General features: G+C 50.8%; 1 protein-coding gene across 1 annotated transcript in view; it reads left to right on the top strand.

The window, feature by feature from the left end:
* LOC140394390 (putative methyltransferase DDB_G0268948) overlaps positions 1–15231 on the top strand; it is a 129853-nt gene extending 114622 nt beyond the window's left edge. The window contains exons 5-6 of the mRNA XM_072481626.1: positions 891–1028; positions 14993–15231. Of these exons, the coding sequence (XP_072337727.1) occupies positions 891–1028; positions 14993–15080 (226 nt within the window). The 3' untranslated portion in view covers positions 15081–15231. The remainder of the gene's footprint in view (positions 1–890; positions 1029–14992) is intronic.
* Positions 15232–16024: the final 793 nt, after the last annotated feature.

Below are 16024 nucleotides of genomic sequence, written 5' to 3' on the forward strand. Positions count from 1 at the left end.
CCTTAAGGATCGCGAAAACATGATCCGAGACATCGCGGACCCTGGCAACTGGGAGGCAACACACCAACCGCAAGTCTCTCTCGTTCCCACAGAATCTCCTATCTATCCCCCTGTTGGTCAGTGTCCGCAGTTCAGCCTCCAGATCGATAATCCTGATATGGAATTCCTTCAGCTGCTTATGGTTTCTGCATTATCCTGGATAGTCCGAGTATGCAGAAACTCCCACATTCCACAGCTGCAAAACACCTGTCCTGCCACTGTTACTTATTTAGTTAATTAAGTTAAATTAATTTAACTAACTTAGAATAATTCCTTTGTGTGCTACAATGTAATATGCTTATGAATAGTGAGTATTAAGTTATACGTTCCTTAATTACATAGGTATGTGTTTTAGGAATTTTACTGTACTATTTATTTTAAAGTTTTACTTGTTTATATTTATAGATATGCTGTAACACCCATGTCCTAAGCTAGCTATTAACATGCTGTCGCTTACATCAACCATTTACTGGTCAATCAACTTACCAGTTTCCTGTGATGCCACAGTTGTTTTTTTCACTCCGTTTCTTCAACCCGAATGCGAGCTGCATTATTGGTTCTCCGCCTCGACCTGGTCTCTGCTATAAACTATACGCATAGGTGCAATAAAAAGTCCAAGCTAGGAGCTGTCTCCATGCTTGCTTCTAGACACTGGTCTGTCCAACCATATACTCAGTGCGTGTCATATGTTCCTTTACATCACTGTCTGGGTGATGATGCAACTCAGTCCCAAATTAACCCTTTGTGGAATAAACTTTGTATAGTACACCAACCCCTCCAGGGAAACCCAATTGATCAAAGTCCTACATGAGTGTTTAATTCCTACAGTAACAATATGTTCTTTGACACAGAGCTGAAGACATTTATATTAAGCTGAAGAAACCTATTTCGTGGTTCATTGGGTATCTGAATTCCTCGATTTTATATAAATCATACCTGAAGGATGATCCGGAAAACGCTAAAGCCACATTGGAAAAAACTGAACAAAGGTACAAAACTCTATGAAAACCACACCCTTTCTGCCGATCTGTCTACTAATGTTTAATTGGACCAGGTTAGCTAAGGGCTCCCAGTGACTCGCAGAGGCTGGCCCACAGGGCCTGTGGCCCCTTATTCATGTGAATGACTCAGATTCGGAAAGGCTGAGGGAACTGGTCAGATGAGCAGACAGTTAAATTCTGGGGACTGACAGATACGTTTGATCAAATAGGTAATCTGGCAAATTATATACAGATAACTGATAATGAAGATACAAGATGGTAAATTTCAGAGGCACTTATTGAATTTTAGAGACATTAGACATAAAATGAGACCGATAATAATTACACTTAAAGGCCAACCCGTCTTAAATTCTGAAGTATTTTTTGAACATCTGCTTTTTAAACTTTCCTTTCCTCTGTTACAAAGTATGTTCCACAGCAAAACCTCCTTTGATCAGCTGTAATATCTTCAGTTTTAACAGACTTCATCCCCCAAACCGTCACGTTTTCATAGAATTTACAGTGCAGAAGAAGACCATTTGGCCCATCAAGTCTGCACCGGCTCTTGGAAAGAGCATCCTACTTAAGCCCACGCCTCCACCCCCATCCCCGTAACCCTGTAACCCCACCTAAACGTTTGGACACAAAAGGGCAATTTATCATGGCCAATCCACCTAACCTGCATATCTTTGGATTGTGGGAGGAAACCAGAGCACCCGGAGGAAACCCACGCACACACGGGGAGAACGTGCAGACTTCACACAGTCACCTTGACTGAACCATCAATTTACAAACCCATGTCCACCTGGAAGGACAAGGGCAGCAGATACCTGGGAACACCACCACCTGAAGGTCCCCCTCCAAGTCACTCACCATCCTGACTTGGAAATATATCGGCCGTTCCTTCACTGCCGCTGAGTCAGAATCCTGGAACTCCCTCCCTAACAGCACTGTGGATGTACCTACACCATAGAGACTGCAGCGGTTCAAGAAGGCGGTTCACCGCCTCTTTTAAAAAATAGATATATATTTATTCAAGTTTTTCAACAAATTTTCAACAAACCCCCCCCCCCCCCCAACAAAAGAAAGAAACAAGGACATAACAATCAGAAATCATACATTGGATTACCCCCATATTCAATAACCTCCCATTCAACATTTAAAAACACAAATAGGGGGAAAAAAACACCTTCACCCAAACGCCACCCCAAAAGACCCCCCCCCGCCCCTGGGCTGCTGCTGCTGCTGACCTGCTCCTAACGCTCCGCGAGATAGTCTAGGAACGGTTGCCACCACCTGAGGAACCCCTGCACAGACCCTCGCAAGGCAAACTTTATCCTCTCCAGCTTGATGAACCCTGCCATGTCATTGATCCAAGTTTCCACATTAGGGGGCTTCGCATCTTTCCATAGTAGCAAAATCCTCCACCGGGCTACCAGGGACGCAAAGGCCAGAATACCGGCCTCTTTCGCCTCCTGCTCTCCCGGCTCGTCCGATAGCCCAAATAATGCCAATCCCCAGCTCGGCTTGACCCGGGCGTTCACCACCTTGGACATAGTCCTCGCAACACCCCTCCAAAACCCATCCAGCGCCGGGCACGACCAGAACATATGGACGTGGTTTGCCGGGCTCCCCGAGCACCTCCCACATCTGTCCTCCACCCCAAAGAACCTACTCAACCTCGCCCCTGTCATATGCGCTCTGCGAGTAACTTTGAACTGTATTAGGCTGAGCCTGGCGCAAGAGGAGGAAGAATTAACCCTACTCAGGGCATCAGCCCACAGACCCTCATCTATCTCCTCCCCAAGCTCCTCCTCCCACTTGCCCTTTAACTCCTCCACCGAGGCCTCCTCCTCTTCCTTCAGCTCCTGGTAAATTGCCGAAACCTTGCCTTCTCCAACCCATACACCCGAAATCACCCTGTCCTGAACCCACGTGCCGGAAGCAGCGGGAATTCCCTCACCTGCCGCCTCACAAAATCCTCCTCCATCTGCTTCACAAACCACGTCAAATTGAGCTTGTGCAGGGCCCCCCAACTCCTAGCTACTTGGATCCCTAGGTACCGAAAGCTCTTTTCCGCCCTCTTCAGCGGTAGCTCGTCTATCCCCCTTCCCTGGTTCCCTGAGTGCACCACAAAGAGCTCACTCTTCCCTACGTTGAGTTTATACCCCGAAAAGTCCCCACACTCCCCAAGGATCCGCATGACCTCCGCCATCCCCTCCACTGGATCCGCAACATACAACAACAGGTCATCGGCATACAACGACACCCGGTTCTCCCCTCCCCCCCGGACCAGTCCCCTCCATTTCCTGGACTCCCTCAGTGCCATGGCCAGCGGCTCAATTGCCAGTGCAAACAGCAAGGGGGATAAGGGGCACCACTGCCTCGTCCCCTGGTACAGCCGAAAGTACTCCGACCTCCGCCGGTTCATAGCCACACTCGCCACCGGGGCTCTATATAGCAGCCTGACCCACCTGATGAACCCCTCCCCGAACCCAAACCTCCACACCACTTCCCAAAGATACTCCCACTCCACCTGATCAAAGGCCTTCTCCGCGTCCATAGCTGCCACTACCTCCGCTTCCCCCTCCACCGAGGGCATCATAATCACATTGAGGAGCCTCCGCACATTTGTATTCAGCTGCCTACCCTTCACAAATCCCGTCTGGTCCTCATGAATCACCCCCGGGACACAGTCCTCAATTCTCGTAGCCAGCACCTTCGCCAGCAACTTAGCGTCAACATTGAGGAGCGAGATCGGTCTATACGACCCACATTGCAATGGATCCTTGTCCCGCTTCAAGATCAAAGAAATCAGCGCCCTGGACATTGTCGGGGGCAAGGTCTCGCCTTATTAAAAGTCCTTACTCGCAATGGGCCCAGCAGGTCCACGTATTTCCTGTAAAATTCAACCGGGAACCCATCTGGCCCTGGGGCCTTCTCCGCCTGCATGCTCCCCAATCCTTTAACCAGCACCTCCAGCCCAATCGGTGTCCCCAAACCAGCCACCTCTTCCTCCTCCACCCTCGGGAACCTCAGCTGATCTAAGAATCGTCGGATCCCCTCCTCCCCCGCTGGGGGCTTAGACCTGTACAGATCCCCATAGAAGTCCCTAAATACCTTGTTTATTCTCACTGCACTCCACACCGTATTCCCCCCGCTATCCCTAACTCCACCAATCTCCCTCGCTGCCTCCCTCTTACGAAGCTGATGTGCCAGCATCCGACTCGCCTTCTCCCCATACTCATACGTCGCCCCCTGCGCTTTCCTCCATCGTGCCTCTGCTTTCCCCGTGGTCAACAGGTCGAATTCCGCCTGGAGGTTCCATCGCTCCCTAGTAGCTCATCCTCGGGGGCCTCTGCATACCTCCTGTCCATCCTTAAAATCTCCCCCACCAACCTCTTCCTCTCCCTCCCTCTCTCTTCTCCCTGTGGGCCCTAATGGAGATTAGCTCTCCCCTGACCACCGCCTTCAATGCCTCCCAGACTACCCCCACCTGCACCTCCCCGTTGTCGTTGGCCTCCAAATATCTTTCAATACACCCCCGCACCCGCCCGCACACCCCCTCATCCGCCAACAGTCCCACATCGAGGCGCCACAGCAGGCGCTGGTCCCTCTCCTCCCCCAACTCCAGCTCCACCCAATGCGGGACGTGGTCCGAGATGGCTATGGCCGAATATTCCGTTCCCTCCCCTTTTGGGATTAGCTCCCTACTCAAAATGAAAATATCTATCCGGGAGTAGGCTCTATGGACGTGATAAAAGAAGGAAAATTCCCTGGCCAGTGGCCTGGCAAACCTCCATTGATCCACTCCCCCCATCTGGTCCATAAACCCCCTGAGCACCTTGGCCGCAGCCGGCCTCTTACCCGTCCTGGACCTAGACCGGTCCAGTGCTGGATCTAGCACCGTGTTGAAGTCCCCCCCCCCCATTATCAAGCTCCCTACCTCCAGATCCGGAATCCGACCCAACATGCGTTTCATAAATCCGGCATCATCCCAATTCGGGGCATATACGTTCACCAGTACCACCCGCACCCCCTGCAACCTACCGCTCACCATCACACATCGACCTCCATTGTCCACTACAATATTCAGTGCCTCGAACGACATCCGCTTCCCCACCAGTATTGCAACCCCTCTGTTCTTCGCATCCAGTCCTGAATGAAAGACCTGCCCTACCCATCCCTTTCTCAGCCTAACCTGATCTGCCACCTTCAGATGTGTCTCCTGGAGCATAACCATGTCTGCCTTCAGTCCCTTTAAGTGCGCGAACACCCGGGCCCTCTTGACCGGCCCGTTCAGGCCCCTCACATTCCAAGTTATCAGCCGGATCGGGGGGCTACTCGCCCCCCCCCCCCCCCCCCACCCCGCCGACTAGCCATCACCTTTTCTAGGCCAGCCACGTGCCCGCGCCTCCCAACCCTCCAGTCCCCCAGGCGGTGGACTCCCACCCCGACTATGTCTCCTACTTCCAGCTCCCCTTTGGCCAATGCAGCAGCAACCCATTTCCCCCCACCCCCCCCTCCCCCCCCGCTAGATCCTCATCTAGCCATTTTGCTCCCCCCATGACACTCCCGTAAGTCAGCTGACTCCTGCTGACCCCGGCCTCTCTCGCCATTCCGTCGACCCCCCAGTGTGAGAATCCCCCCACCCCTTGGCAGTCAGTGTGAGCTCCTCTCCAGCACCGCCCCCCCCTCCTGGCCCCGCCCCCATCCTTCCCTAACGCGGGAAAAAGCCCGCGCTTTCCTGAGCCGGCCCCGCCCCCTCTGGCGCAGCTCCTTTTTGCGGCCTTACCCCAACTCCCCATCCCTGGGCCTCGACCCCCCCTCTTCCTCCGCGGGGCCCTGCCCCTCCAACACTGACGCCCACACTCTCCCACAGCCCCCACATCAAATCCATTCACCCAACCCCACCCAGCACCAAAACAAAAAGAACATTCCCCAAACGCAGTAAACACAGTAAACATCCCCCCACGACGAACCCTTAGTTTGAGTCCAACTTTTCAGTCTGGATAAAGTTCCATGCCTCATCAGGCGTTTCAAAATAGTGGTGCCGATCTTGGAACGTGAGCCACAATCGCGCTGGTTGCAGCATCCCGAACTTCACCCCCTTCCGATGGAGCACTGCCTTAGCCCGGTTAAAACCAGTCCTCTTCTTAGCCACCTCCGCACTCCAGTCCTGGTAAATTTGGGCCTCCGTGTTCTCCCACCTGCTGCTCCGCTCTTTTTTGGCCCATCTCAGGACACACTTTCTGTCCATAAAGCGGTGGAACCTCACCACTACAGCCCTTGGTGGCTCGTTGGCTTTTGGTCTCCTTGCCAGGACCCGATGAGCCCCATCCAGCTCCAGAGGCCACGGGAAGGCTCCCGCGCCCATCAGCGAATTGAGCATCGTGTTCATATATGCCCCGGCATCGGGCCCCTCCACTCCTTCAGGGAGACCCAGAATCCGAAAATTCTTCTTCCTCGACCGATTCTCCAGGTCCTCGAATTTTTCCGCCCACCTCTTGTGCTGCACCTCCACCTTCACCACCAGGCCCAAGATCACATCCTCGTTCTCCGAGGCTTTTTGCCGCACCTCCCGGATCGCCGCCCTTTGGGCCTTCTGGGTCTCCACAAGCTTCTCAATCACCGCCTTCATTGGCGCCAGCATTTCTGTCCTCAGCTCCTCAAAGCAGCGTTTAAGAAACTCCTGCTGCTCCTGCGACCACTGCGCCCACGCTGCTTGGTCTCCACCCGCCACCATCTTGCTTTTCCTCCCTCGCACTTTCTGCTGCACCAGGATCGCTTTTTTAACCGCTCCATTCCTGGTCCAATCCATATAATGTCGGGGGGACCTTGCTGTCACCTTCCCACACTGGAAGCTGTCGAACAATTGCCGTTGGGGCCCCCCTGAAGAGCCCAAAAGTCCGTTCCTGGCGGGAGCTGCCGAACGTGCGATCTACCTAGGCATAGCTGCAACCGGAAGTCCCCCTCACCGCCACCCTCTAAAGGGCAATTAGGAATGGGCAATAAACGCTGGCCTTGCGAGTGCTGTCCACACCCTGTGCATGAATATAAAGTACAGCTTCTCTGTCACCTTGGGCACTGTAACCAGACAGAATTTCAGGACCCTACATTTTAAATGTATTAAGAGTTGATAGTGAGAGTTGTACAACTTACAATGTAACTGAACAGTGTTGTAACTATCTGAATCTTAATGTTCTATCTGTTCAGAATATCAGTGAATAAGGTCAAGGATTAATTGGTACTGTTTTAAGGGGTTTACAGGAATCAAGAGCTCTGTGGGTTTCTGTACATAAAACTTTGAAGGTGACAGGGCAAATTGAGAGAGTTGTTGAAAGAGCATCGGAATCCTGTTTTTTTATAAATAGAGGTGTACAGTATAAGGGTAAGAAAATTATGCTGACCCATTCTAAATCACTTGGCTGCTTTACTGTGCTCAGTTCATGCTTGAGGAAGGACGTCCGAGGCTTTGGGGGTGGATAGAGGAGATTTACTGGAATAGAAGTTGGAGTGAGTGGAATCAGTTACCTGGAGGGACTGGAGATGCTGGGCTTGTTCTCCGTAGAGAAGGTGAAGGGGTGTGATTTACCGCTCTCGACACACCCGACTTGGAGACGCGATGAGGTCTCTCGCCAGATTCACAACGCTTGAGATTCATCGGACCCTGAGAGATGTCGTGATCTGGATCTCGCCCTTCGACAACACAATTAATCTTCACGGATGAAGATTAATCTTCATCCGTACAGCTCATTTAAATATGTCTGCACTGCATTCTCCCAGCGCCTGAGAACTAACACCTCCCCAGCGAAGCCTGAACCAGGCGCCGGATGGTATTGGTCCACACCAATCTGGACCAGATCTAATGACATTCATGGGGTTTCCCAGGCCATTGGAAACCTCTGGGTGGTCATGGACAGGGCAGGGTGGCCCCCTTGCACTGCAAGGTGGCACTGCTCAGGGTTAGGGCTGAGGGGGGCCATACCCCCATACCCATTAAAGGGGGATGAGGGGGCTTATGAAGGGTAGCAGGGTGAAGGGTGGGTATGAAGGGTCACATAAAGGTTGGGGAGGGTTAAGAATGGAGGTCCTGAAAGCGGAGGAGGCGGGGTGGGGGGGGGGGGGGGGCTGAAAAGGGGGGCCCCTCAGCGGCCCCATAGCGGGTGTCCTCACTTAGGGGGTGTGGGATAATACCCATATGTGCGGAAGGTGACATTGTTCATGGGTGGGGGATCTTCAAAATCATTTAGAGATTGGGCATCCTTTCAAAATGGCAGCTCGATCACTGAGGTGCCGGTCTGACTGGTGAGTTCCCAGTGATAAAAACATTTTGAAGTGTGGGCTTGTTCAGGGAGAAACTCCCCAGGACCCGAAAAAATGATTAAGGGTGCGATCTATCTGAATGGAACAGAGTCCCATAGCGCGTATGATTAGCTAGATATTTTCTGACGCTCGGCACGCCAGGAAACGCTATGTTATCGAATGGCCATTCGGGTAGTTTGGGTCCTCAACAGGGAACACGCGGCCAAGGCCGCGCGAGTCCCCTTTTCTGCACTGAGGAGTTCTGCTGCCGGAGCTCCTCCATGCAGGGACAGAATGGGATGCCATTTATAAATGCCATCTTGATTTCATGACCCCCCCCCGCCCCGACATGATCCCCGAAACACCCCTAAGCCCCATCTCTGCGATAAGGGGGTCCTCGGTGAACGCCACACCCGCGCAGGGCACCCCTGGGCCCAATCCCCGTCACGGAAAAATTGCCAACCAAAACATTGCACCTTGGTAGTGCCAATCTGGCACCCTGGCAGTGCCCTTGCCAGTGCCACCTGGGCAGTGCCAAGCTGGCATCCAGATGGCAGTGCCAGGGTGCCCAGGTGGCACAGGCAGTGCCAGGGTGCCACCGTACCCAGAGGGGATTCACCTGGGGGCTTCCGATACCCTGGGAAACCTCCACAAGTGCTGTTCCATCTGGTCCCGCTTGTGGGTTCCATCACTGAATGGCGCCTGCCCAAGGTCTCCAAGGCGATGGGGTCAGATCCCATGCCTTGTGTACACCTCGGGAATGCATTTTAGATTGAGATTAGCTGTTTCACTCTAATATGATTTGCCAGAAAGTGATCCTGCCCACAATTAGTGGGATTCACTCGCAACATCTGTTGAGATTGCATTAATAATAATAATAATAATAATAACCGTTTATTGTCACAAGTATGTAGTTACTGTGAAAAGCCCCTAGTCGCCACATTCTGGCACCTGTTCGGGTAAGGTGGTACGGGTATTGAACCCGCGCTGCTGGCCTTGTTCTGCATCACAAATCAGCTGTCTAGCCCACTGTGCTAAACCATTAGACCCTGGAAGAGGGATTTCCCTGCACTTACCAGCCATGCCGCACTGCTTTTAGGGTGCACTGCGACCGATAGGAAGTGTGGTTGGGTATCGGTGTGGATCTCACCCAAAAAGCCGGTGGCAAACAGGCTGCCACACCCGCCCAAAATGACACTTAGACATTTTTTGGTTGCTGGGTGACATGAAAATGAAAAAATGAAATGAAAATCGCTTATTGTCACAAGTAGGCTTCAAATGAAGTTACTGTGAAGAGCCCCTAGTCGCCACATTCCGGCGCCTGTTCGGGGAGGCTGGTACGGGAGCAAGTTGTTTGATAACCAAATGGGTTACGATCCAGATTGCGCTGTCTAAAAGGATGGTGGAAGCAGATTCATTTGGAGCTTCCAAAGGAGAATTGGATAAATGCTTGCCGGGGAGTTTCCCGACAGCCGCGTTGGCTAGTTTGTGGTACATATGCAATGGCACTTAGTGCCATAAATGAGCCTATATGAGATTCTCAACATTACTCGCTCCCTCGCCGCCTGATTCGACCGACTCGCGCCTCAGCTTCTTGCCGCTAACAAGGGGGAGCTGCTTTTAAATGCTCCCTCACCACTCACTCCCAGTAAACATACAAGCATGGCAGCGCACTTTCCTGCTTCTCACTTTGGGGATGCTGAACTGTCCAGGCTTCTTCACACTGTGGACAAGAGATGAGGCATCCTGTTCCCCTGCTGGGGGCTCAGTGAACCAGCAGCAGGGTTAGTAATGCTGCCAGGGAGGCAGTGGCTGGCAGTGCGGCAGCATGACCAGGAGGACGCCATCCAATGTCGGAAGAAGACCAACGACCTCCAACGAGCTGCAATGAAAAGTTACCACGTCTCTCCTGGCATCAGTCCTGCCTGCCACCCCTCAAATTCTCAAACCCCCCCCTCTCCTTTCCACCACCTCCCCCCCCCCCCCCCCCCCCACCAATCCACTGGCTGACACCTCACACCCTCCCCACATCCCTTGTTGCTCAGTATCCCTTGGCATCCACAGAACAACCCCTTTATGTCCAGCTGTGCTGCGGGCCCCGTGATCCATCAAATGTGCAGCTCACAGTACATCTCTTTGTCCCCGGACAAGGGCCAAGACTGGGAGGAATCACAGAGATTTATAAGCTCTCATCGCTTATGAGGAACGGGCTCTGGAAATCACGGGGCTGCCTGCGGAGTGGGCAGTCACCAACAGCGATGTTGACCTGCGCCTGAGAGGCGAGGATCCATTCACTGCTCCTTCACCCAGATGACCTGTCTCAAGTGAGTTCCTGTCAGACAAAACGGCCCTTCCCTCTCACTGACCACATGTACAATCTGATGAGGCCGGCGTGGTAGTCCAGTGGTTAGCGCAGGTTAGATTCCTCGTTTGGGTCACTGCCTGTGCGGAGTCTGCACATTCACCCTGTGCCTGTGTGGGTTTCCTCCGGGTGCTCCGGTTTCCGCCCACAGTCCAAAGACGTGCGTGTTAGGTGGATTGGACATGCTAAATTGCCCTTAGTGCCCAAAAAAGGTTAGTAGGGGTTACGGGGTAGGGTGGAAGTGAGGGCGTAAAGTGGGTCGGTGCAGACTCAATGGGCTGAATGGCCTCCTTCTGTACAGTATGTTCTATGTGCTGTTAGGTAATTTGGACATTCTGAATCCTCCCTCTGTGTACCCGAACAGGCGCCGTAGTGTGGCCACCAGGGGATTTTCACAGTAATGTCATTGCAGTGTTAATGTAAGCCTAGTTGTGACAATAATAAAGATTATTATTATTATTAGTGTTGTTGACAGCTGCCTCTGTGGTGCTGACACTTAAGAGTTCAGGCACACTGTTCAGGCGCCAAAGCTTGCTGGACATGCAATGCATTAATCATCCTCTAAATCATGGCATGTGTACCCTCGAGAAGCCACTTGAGAATATTTTGTTTCTTAAACGGTCAACAGTAACTTTGATTTGAAAATCAACTAAATAACATTCCATATGTCACACTAACCATTAAACAACAAGGAAACATCACCGTTCCATATTGGTACCAACACAAAGCTATCTCAGCTAATTCTCACAAATAAAACAAACACATGGGGCTGGATTCTCCGGTTCTGGGGCTATTGTCCCCACGCCGGCGTGGGAATGCCAGACAAAATGGCGCAAAACGGCCACCGATTCCCCGTTTTGCTGGGGGCGAGCATGACGGCAGCGTAGAGCACCCGGCTCTAGCTGCCGATACGCCCCGGAGAATTGCCGGGTCTGAGGCCGTTCATGCTCACGGCGGCGGCTTGCAGCGGCCGTGCCGTGCTACATGGGGGAGGCTGCTCGCGGACCCGGCCCGCGAAATAATGTCCCCCTTCGGCCTGCTCGCATGCCCCGGACCACCCCCCAACAGTGCCCCCAGTCCCGAATAATGTCCCGTCCCCCCCTGCCCGCGGATCGGTCCTCCCCTGACTGTGGCGGTGCTGGACTGAGTCCGCAGCTGCCACGCTGAGTTCCTGGCGGGTGAGACCATGAGACCCACCCCATCGGGAACTCGGTTGGTTGGGGACGGAGCAGCGGGGGGGGGGCGGGCCTCAGGCAATGGCCTGAGGACGTCAATACGTGGCGTGGCGTCCTTTGGAGGGGGACGGAATATCACGAAAGCGGCGCCCCCCCCCCCGATTTAGTCGGAATCGAGTATTCTCCGGCCGATTGCCGAACGCGATTTTGACGTCGGCGACTGGAGAATCCTGGCCACCATATCACCCTCACAGGTTCCTCAAGAGAAATGGAGGATAAGCTTGAGAATGTGTTATCATTTCTGGAACTTTGTCGTAGAAATGATCTGTCTATCAAAGTGTGACTTGATCCATGTATCAGTGCCATTCTCCATCTAGGAGCCGCTGCTGTGCAGGCCGATTACTAGGTAAAGTTAAAGTGCATGGGATTGCGGGTAGTGTATTGAGATAGATAGACAGCTGGTTAGCAGACAGGAAGCAAAATGTTGGAATAAATGGGCCTTTTTAAGAATGGCAGGCAGTGACCAGTGGGATGCTGGCCGGATCTGTGCGAGGACCCCAACTGTTCACATTATATACTAATGATTTGGGTGAGGGAACTAAATGTAGTATTTCCAAATTTGCAGATGATACAAAGTTGGGTGAGCTGTGAGGAGGATGCAGAGATGCTTCAGTGGGATTTGGACAGGCTGAGTGAGTGGGCATATGCATGGCAGTAAAACATGGGTAAATGTGAGGTTATCCACTTTGATAGCAATAATAGGAAGTGTTATGGGCGAGGCGTTTTCAGAACCCCAAAATGTATCATGGAGTTCAACCAACCTCTCCTTTTAATGGATTTGTTGCTTTTCCTAGCACACGGCTTGTTCCCTAGGTGTGGGATTACAATTATGGACACGTGGGATTTTAAACACAAAACACTGTTTATTCCATGAACTCAACTTAACATCTTAAATAAACATTGGATCTCTTAACATCCCTTACTTCAAAGATAACTCAGAAAATATTGTAACAGTAAATAATTCCTTAAAATGTTCCTTCAAACTTCCAAGAGACTTGACACCTTTAAACAAAATCACATCAGGTTAAAGGCTTTACTTTAAATCACCCAAATGATCCAGAGATAGTCTTTCATGGCAGATATCCAGCTCACCGCAAAACACAGACACACACCCAGCTCTTTTCAAACAAAACCTGCAAAATGGCTGACCTGACCTCAGCCCCACCCACTCTCTGACATCACTGTTTTCTTAAAGGTCCATTGCTTAAACATCCATGTCTTAAAGGTACTCTCACATGACAGAAGACAGATTATTATTTGAATGGTGGATACTCAGCAAGACCTTGGTGTCCTCGTGCATCAGTGGCTGAAAGTAAGTGCTCAGGTATAGCAGGCAGTAAAGAAACCAAATGGTAAACTGGCCTTCATAGCCACAGGATTTGCGAATAGGAATACAGATGTTTTATTACAATTGTATAAGGCATTGGTGAGGCCACACCTGGAGTATTGTGTGCAGTTTTGGTCTCCTTAATTGAGAAAGGATGTTCTTGCTATGGAGGAAGTGCAGCGAAGGTTTACCAGGCTGATTCCTGGGATAGTGGGACTAAATTGGTTAGAATTATATTCATTGGAGTTTAGAAGAGTGAGGGGCAATCGCATAGAAACAGGATTAGACAGGGTAGATTCAGAAAGAATGTTCCCGAAGGCGGGGGAGTCCAAGACTAGGGGTCATAGTTTGAGGATAAGGGATAAACCTTTTAGGACTGAGGTGAGGAGCAATTTCTTCACCCAGAGAGTGGTGAATCTGTGGAATTCACTACTACAGAAAGTAGTTGAGGCCAAAACATTGTCTAATTTCAAGAAGGAATTAGATATAGCTCTTGAGGCTAAAGGGATCAAATGGTATGGGGGAAAGGCGGGATCAGGGTATTGAACTCGATGATCATAATGAATGGCAGAGCAGGCTTGAGGGGCCTAATGGCCTCCCCCTGCTTCTATTTTCTATGTATGCTTCTATGCAGGCCTTCCCACACGGCCCAATCTCACCGGATTCAATTCCTGGCATCTGCATATTTCACTGGTGCTCAAGATGCAGTTGAACATCCTTGACTTCCAGCGTGTTTAACCTGCAGTGACATGCAGTGACATGCAGTTACATGCAGTACTGCCACACCAGCTACAAAAGCATCAGCAATCTGCAAAAGCATTTCCTCAACGGCGTGGAATGCTAAATATACACCTCTCGCTGCCTCAGGAAGGCAGACAGCATTATCAGAAACCCCTCCCACCCAGGCTTGCCTTCTTCCAGACCCTTCCATCAGGCAGTAGGTACAGACGCCTGAAGACCTATGTGACAATAAATAAATCAATCAAAAAAAAAATCCCCCTGACCAAGCCCAACGCCCAGGGGTCCCCTTCCCGAGAATGGGGCAGCAGCACCAGAACCCTTGAGCTGTAAGCCGGTAAATAGAAATGGCTCCTTACTCCCCCTCCAGCCATTGCGCCAGATACACGTTTTTGATCAGGAGTACTAAACGGTGCCTTCGTGATTCCCACTGGGGAGTCGGGTAATTCCTGGGAGGTCGCTGCATTCAACTTCAATCTCGTTAATGAGATTGAAATGAATGCAAATGAGGGTTAATGATATTCTCATAATTTTTGGATGAGATCCGGAACTCGTCATCATGAGCGGGCCAGGTTAATCGCAAAATGCTTTGCACCTGGCGCAAATCTTGATTTTATCCTCTCCCGCTATTCACTCGGCCTGCCTGGATCTGCGCTGGGCACAACGCGGTCACTGAATTGCATGCTAAGAGTGGGACTCAAACCTGGAGGTTCTGCCCCAGACACCAGGGACACTTCCCACCGTGCCACAAAACCTTCATTTGTGTACCTTGAAGGGGAAGTAGCTTGAGGCTGTTATGAAAGAGCAGGGTAGTGGGATAAATTGTAGCTCTTGCAAAGGGTGTGATGGGTTGAATGGTCCCCTTCATGCTGTATGATGCTGTGATCCAGTCCATTTATTGTCTGTTCGATGGGCTGCACTTCAGTACAGAGCCACATTGTTTTTGATACGTTGAATAGAGTTTCATTCTGTAGATTAAACTTTGATTAATTTTCTCTCCCTCTAGGCTTCTAAAGACACTTGGAGGGTCGAGTGAGACCATTGTGGAATTCAGTATCAAATATTTTTGTCTCTTGGCCAGTAAACCTGAGTGATGTTCGCAAGCCGTCTCCCAGAGCCTTTCACAGCCGCCCTTCAGACTAACCTCCATTGAAAGACCCTCTGAATCTCCCAGCTCAGGATTTCAATCAGAAATGGGATCCAATTTTTAAACACAATAAAAACAGATGAATTGCTTGAGCTGTGTTAATGAATTTAAGAAATCAATTCAATGTGGTAGCTCATAATAAAAGTCACACCTCGCTTTTAAACAGCTCACGCCCATCAGATTCCATCTCTTGCAGTGAATATGTTTCAGGCTTTTGGGGAGAAAAACAGTTTTATTCAGGTTGAGGGTTTTTATGAGCAAAACAATGTCAATCATTCATGAGCAAAGGAACAACGTGTCGGAACACGTGCAGAGAAAACTAGTACACTATGAGTCAGGTGTTGCTTCAAGCTCGGATTTTCGTCGACCTCAATCTGTGCCTTCAACTTAGCCTCCATAACTTGAATAATTTTCATATCAATGAATTTCACTTAATCATGACAGACAGAATCATCTCTTCAGTTTGACTCTGTTACCAACACACACTCAGACAGTACATTCCAGATCCTAACCACTCGCTGTGTGAATCTGTCTCCATCACACTCACAGACAGTACATTCCAGACCCTAACCACTCGCTGTGTGAATCTGTCTCCAACGACTCGCTGTGTGAATCTGTCTCCATCACACTCACAGACAGTACATTCTAGACCCTAACCACGCGCTGTGTGAATCTGTCTCCACTACACTCTCACAGTACATTCCAGATCCTAACCACTCACTGTGTGAATCTGTCTCCACCATACTCTCAGACAGTACATTCCAGATCCTAACCACTCGCTGTGTGAATCTGTCTCCACCATACTCTCAGACAGTACATTCCAGATCCTAACCACTCACTGTGCGAATCTGTCTCCACCACACTCACAGACAGTACATTCCAGATCCTAAC

Source organism: Scyliorhinus torazame, chromosome 2, assembly GCF_047496885.1.
Source record: "Scyliorhinus torazame isolate Kashiwa2021f chromosome 2, sScyTor2.1, whole genome shotgun sequence".
NCBI lineage: Eukaryota > Metazoa > Chordata > Chondrichthyes > Carcharhiniformes > Scyliorhinidae > Scyliorhinus > Scyliorhinus torazame.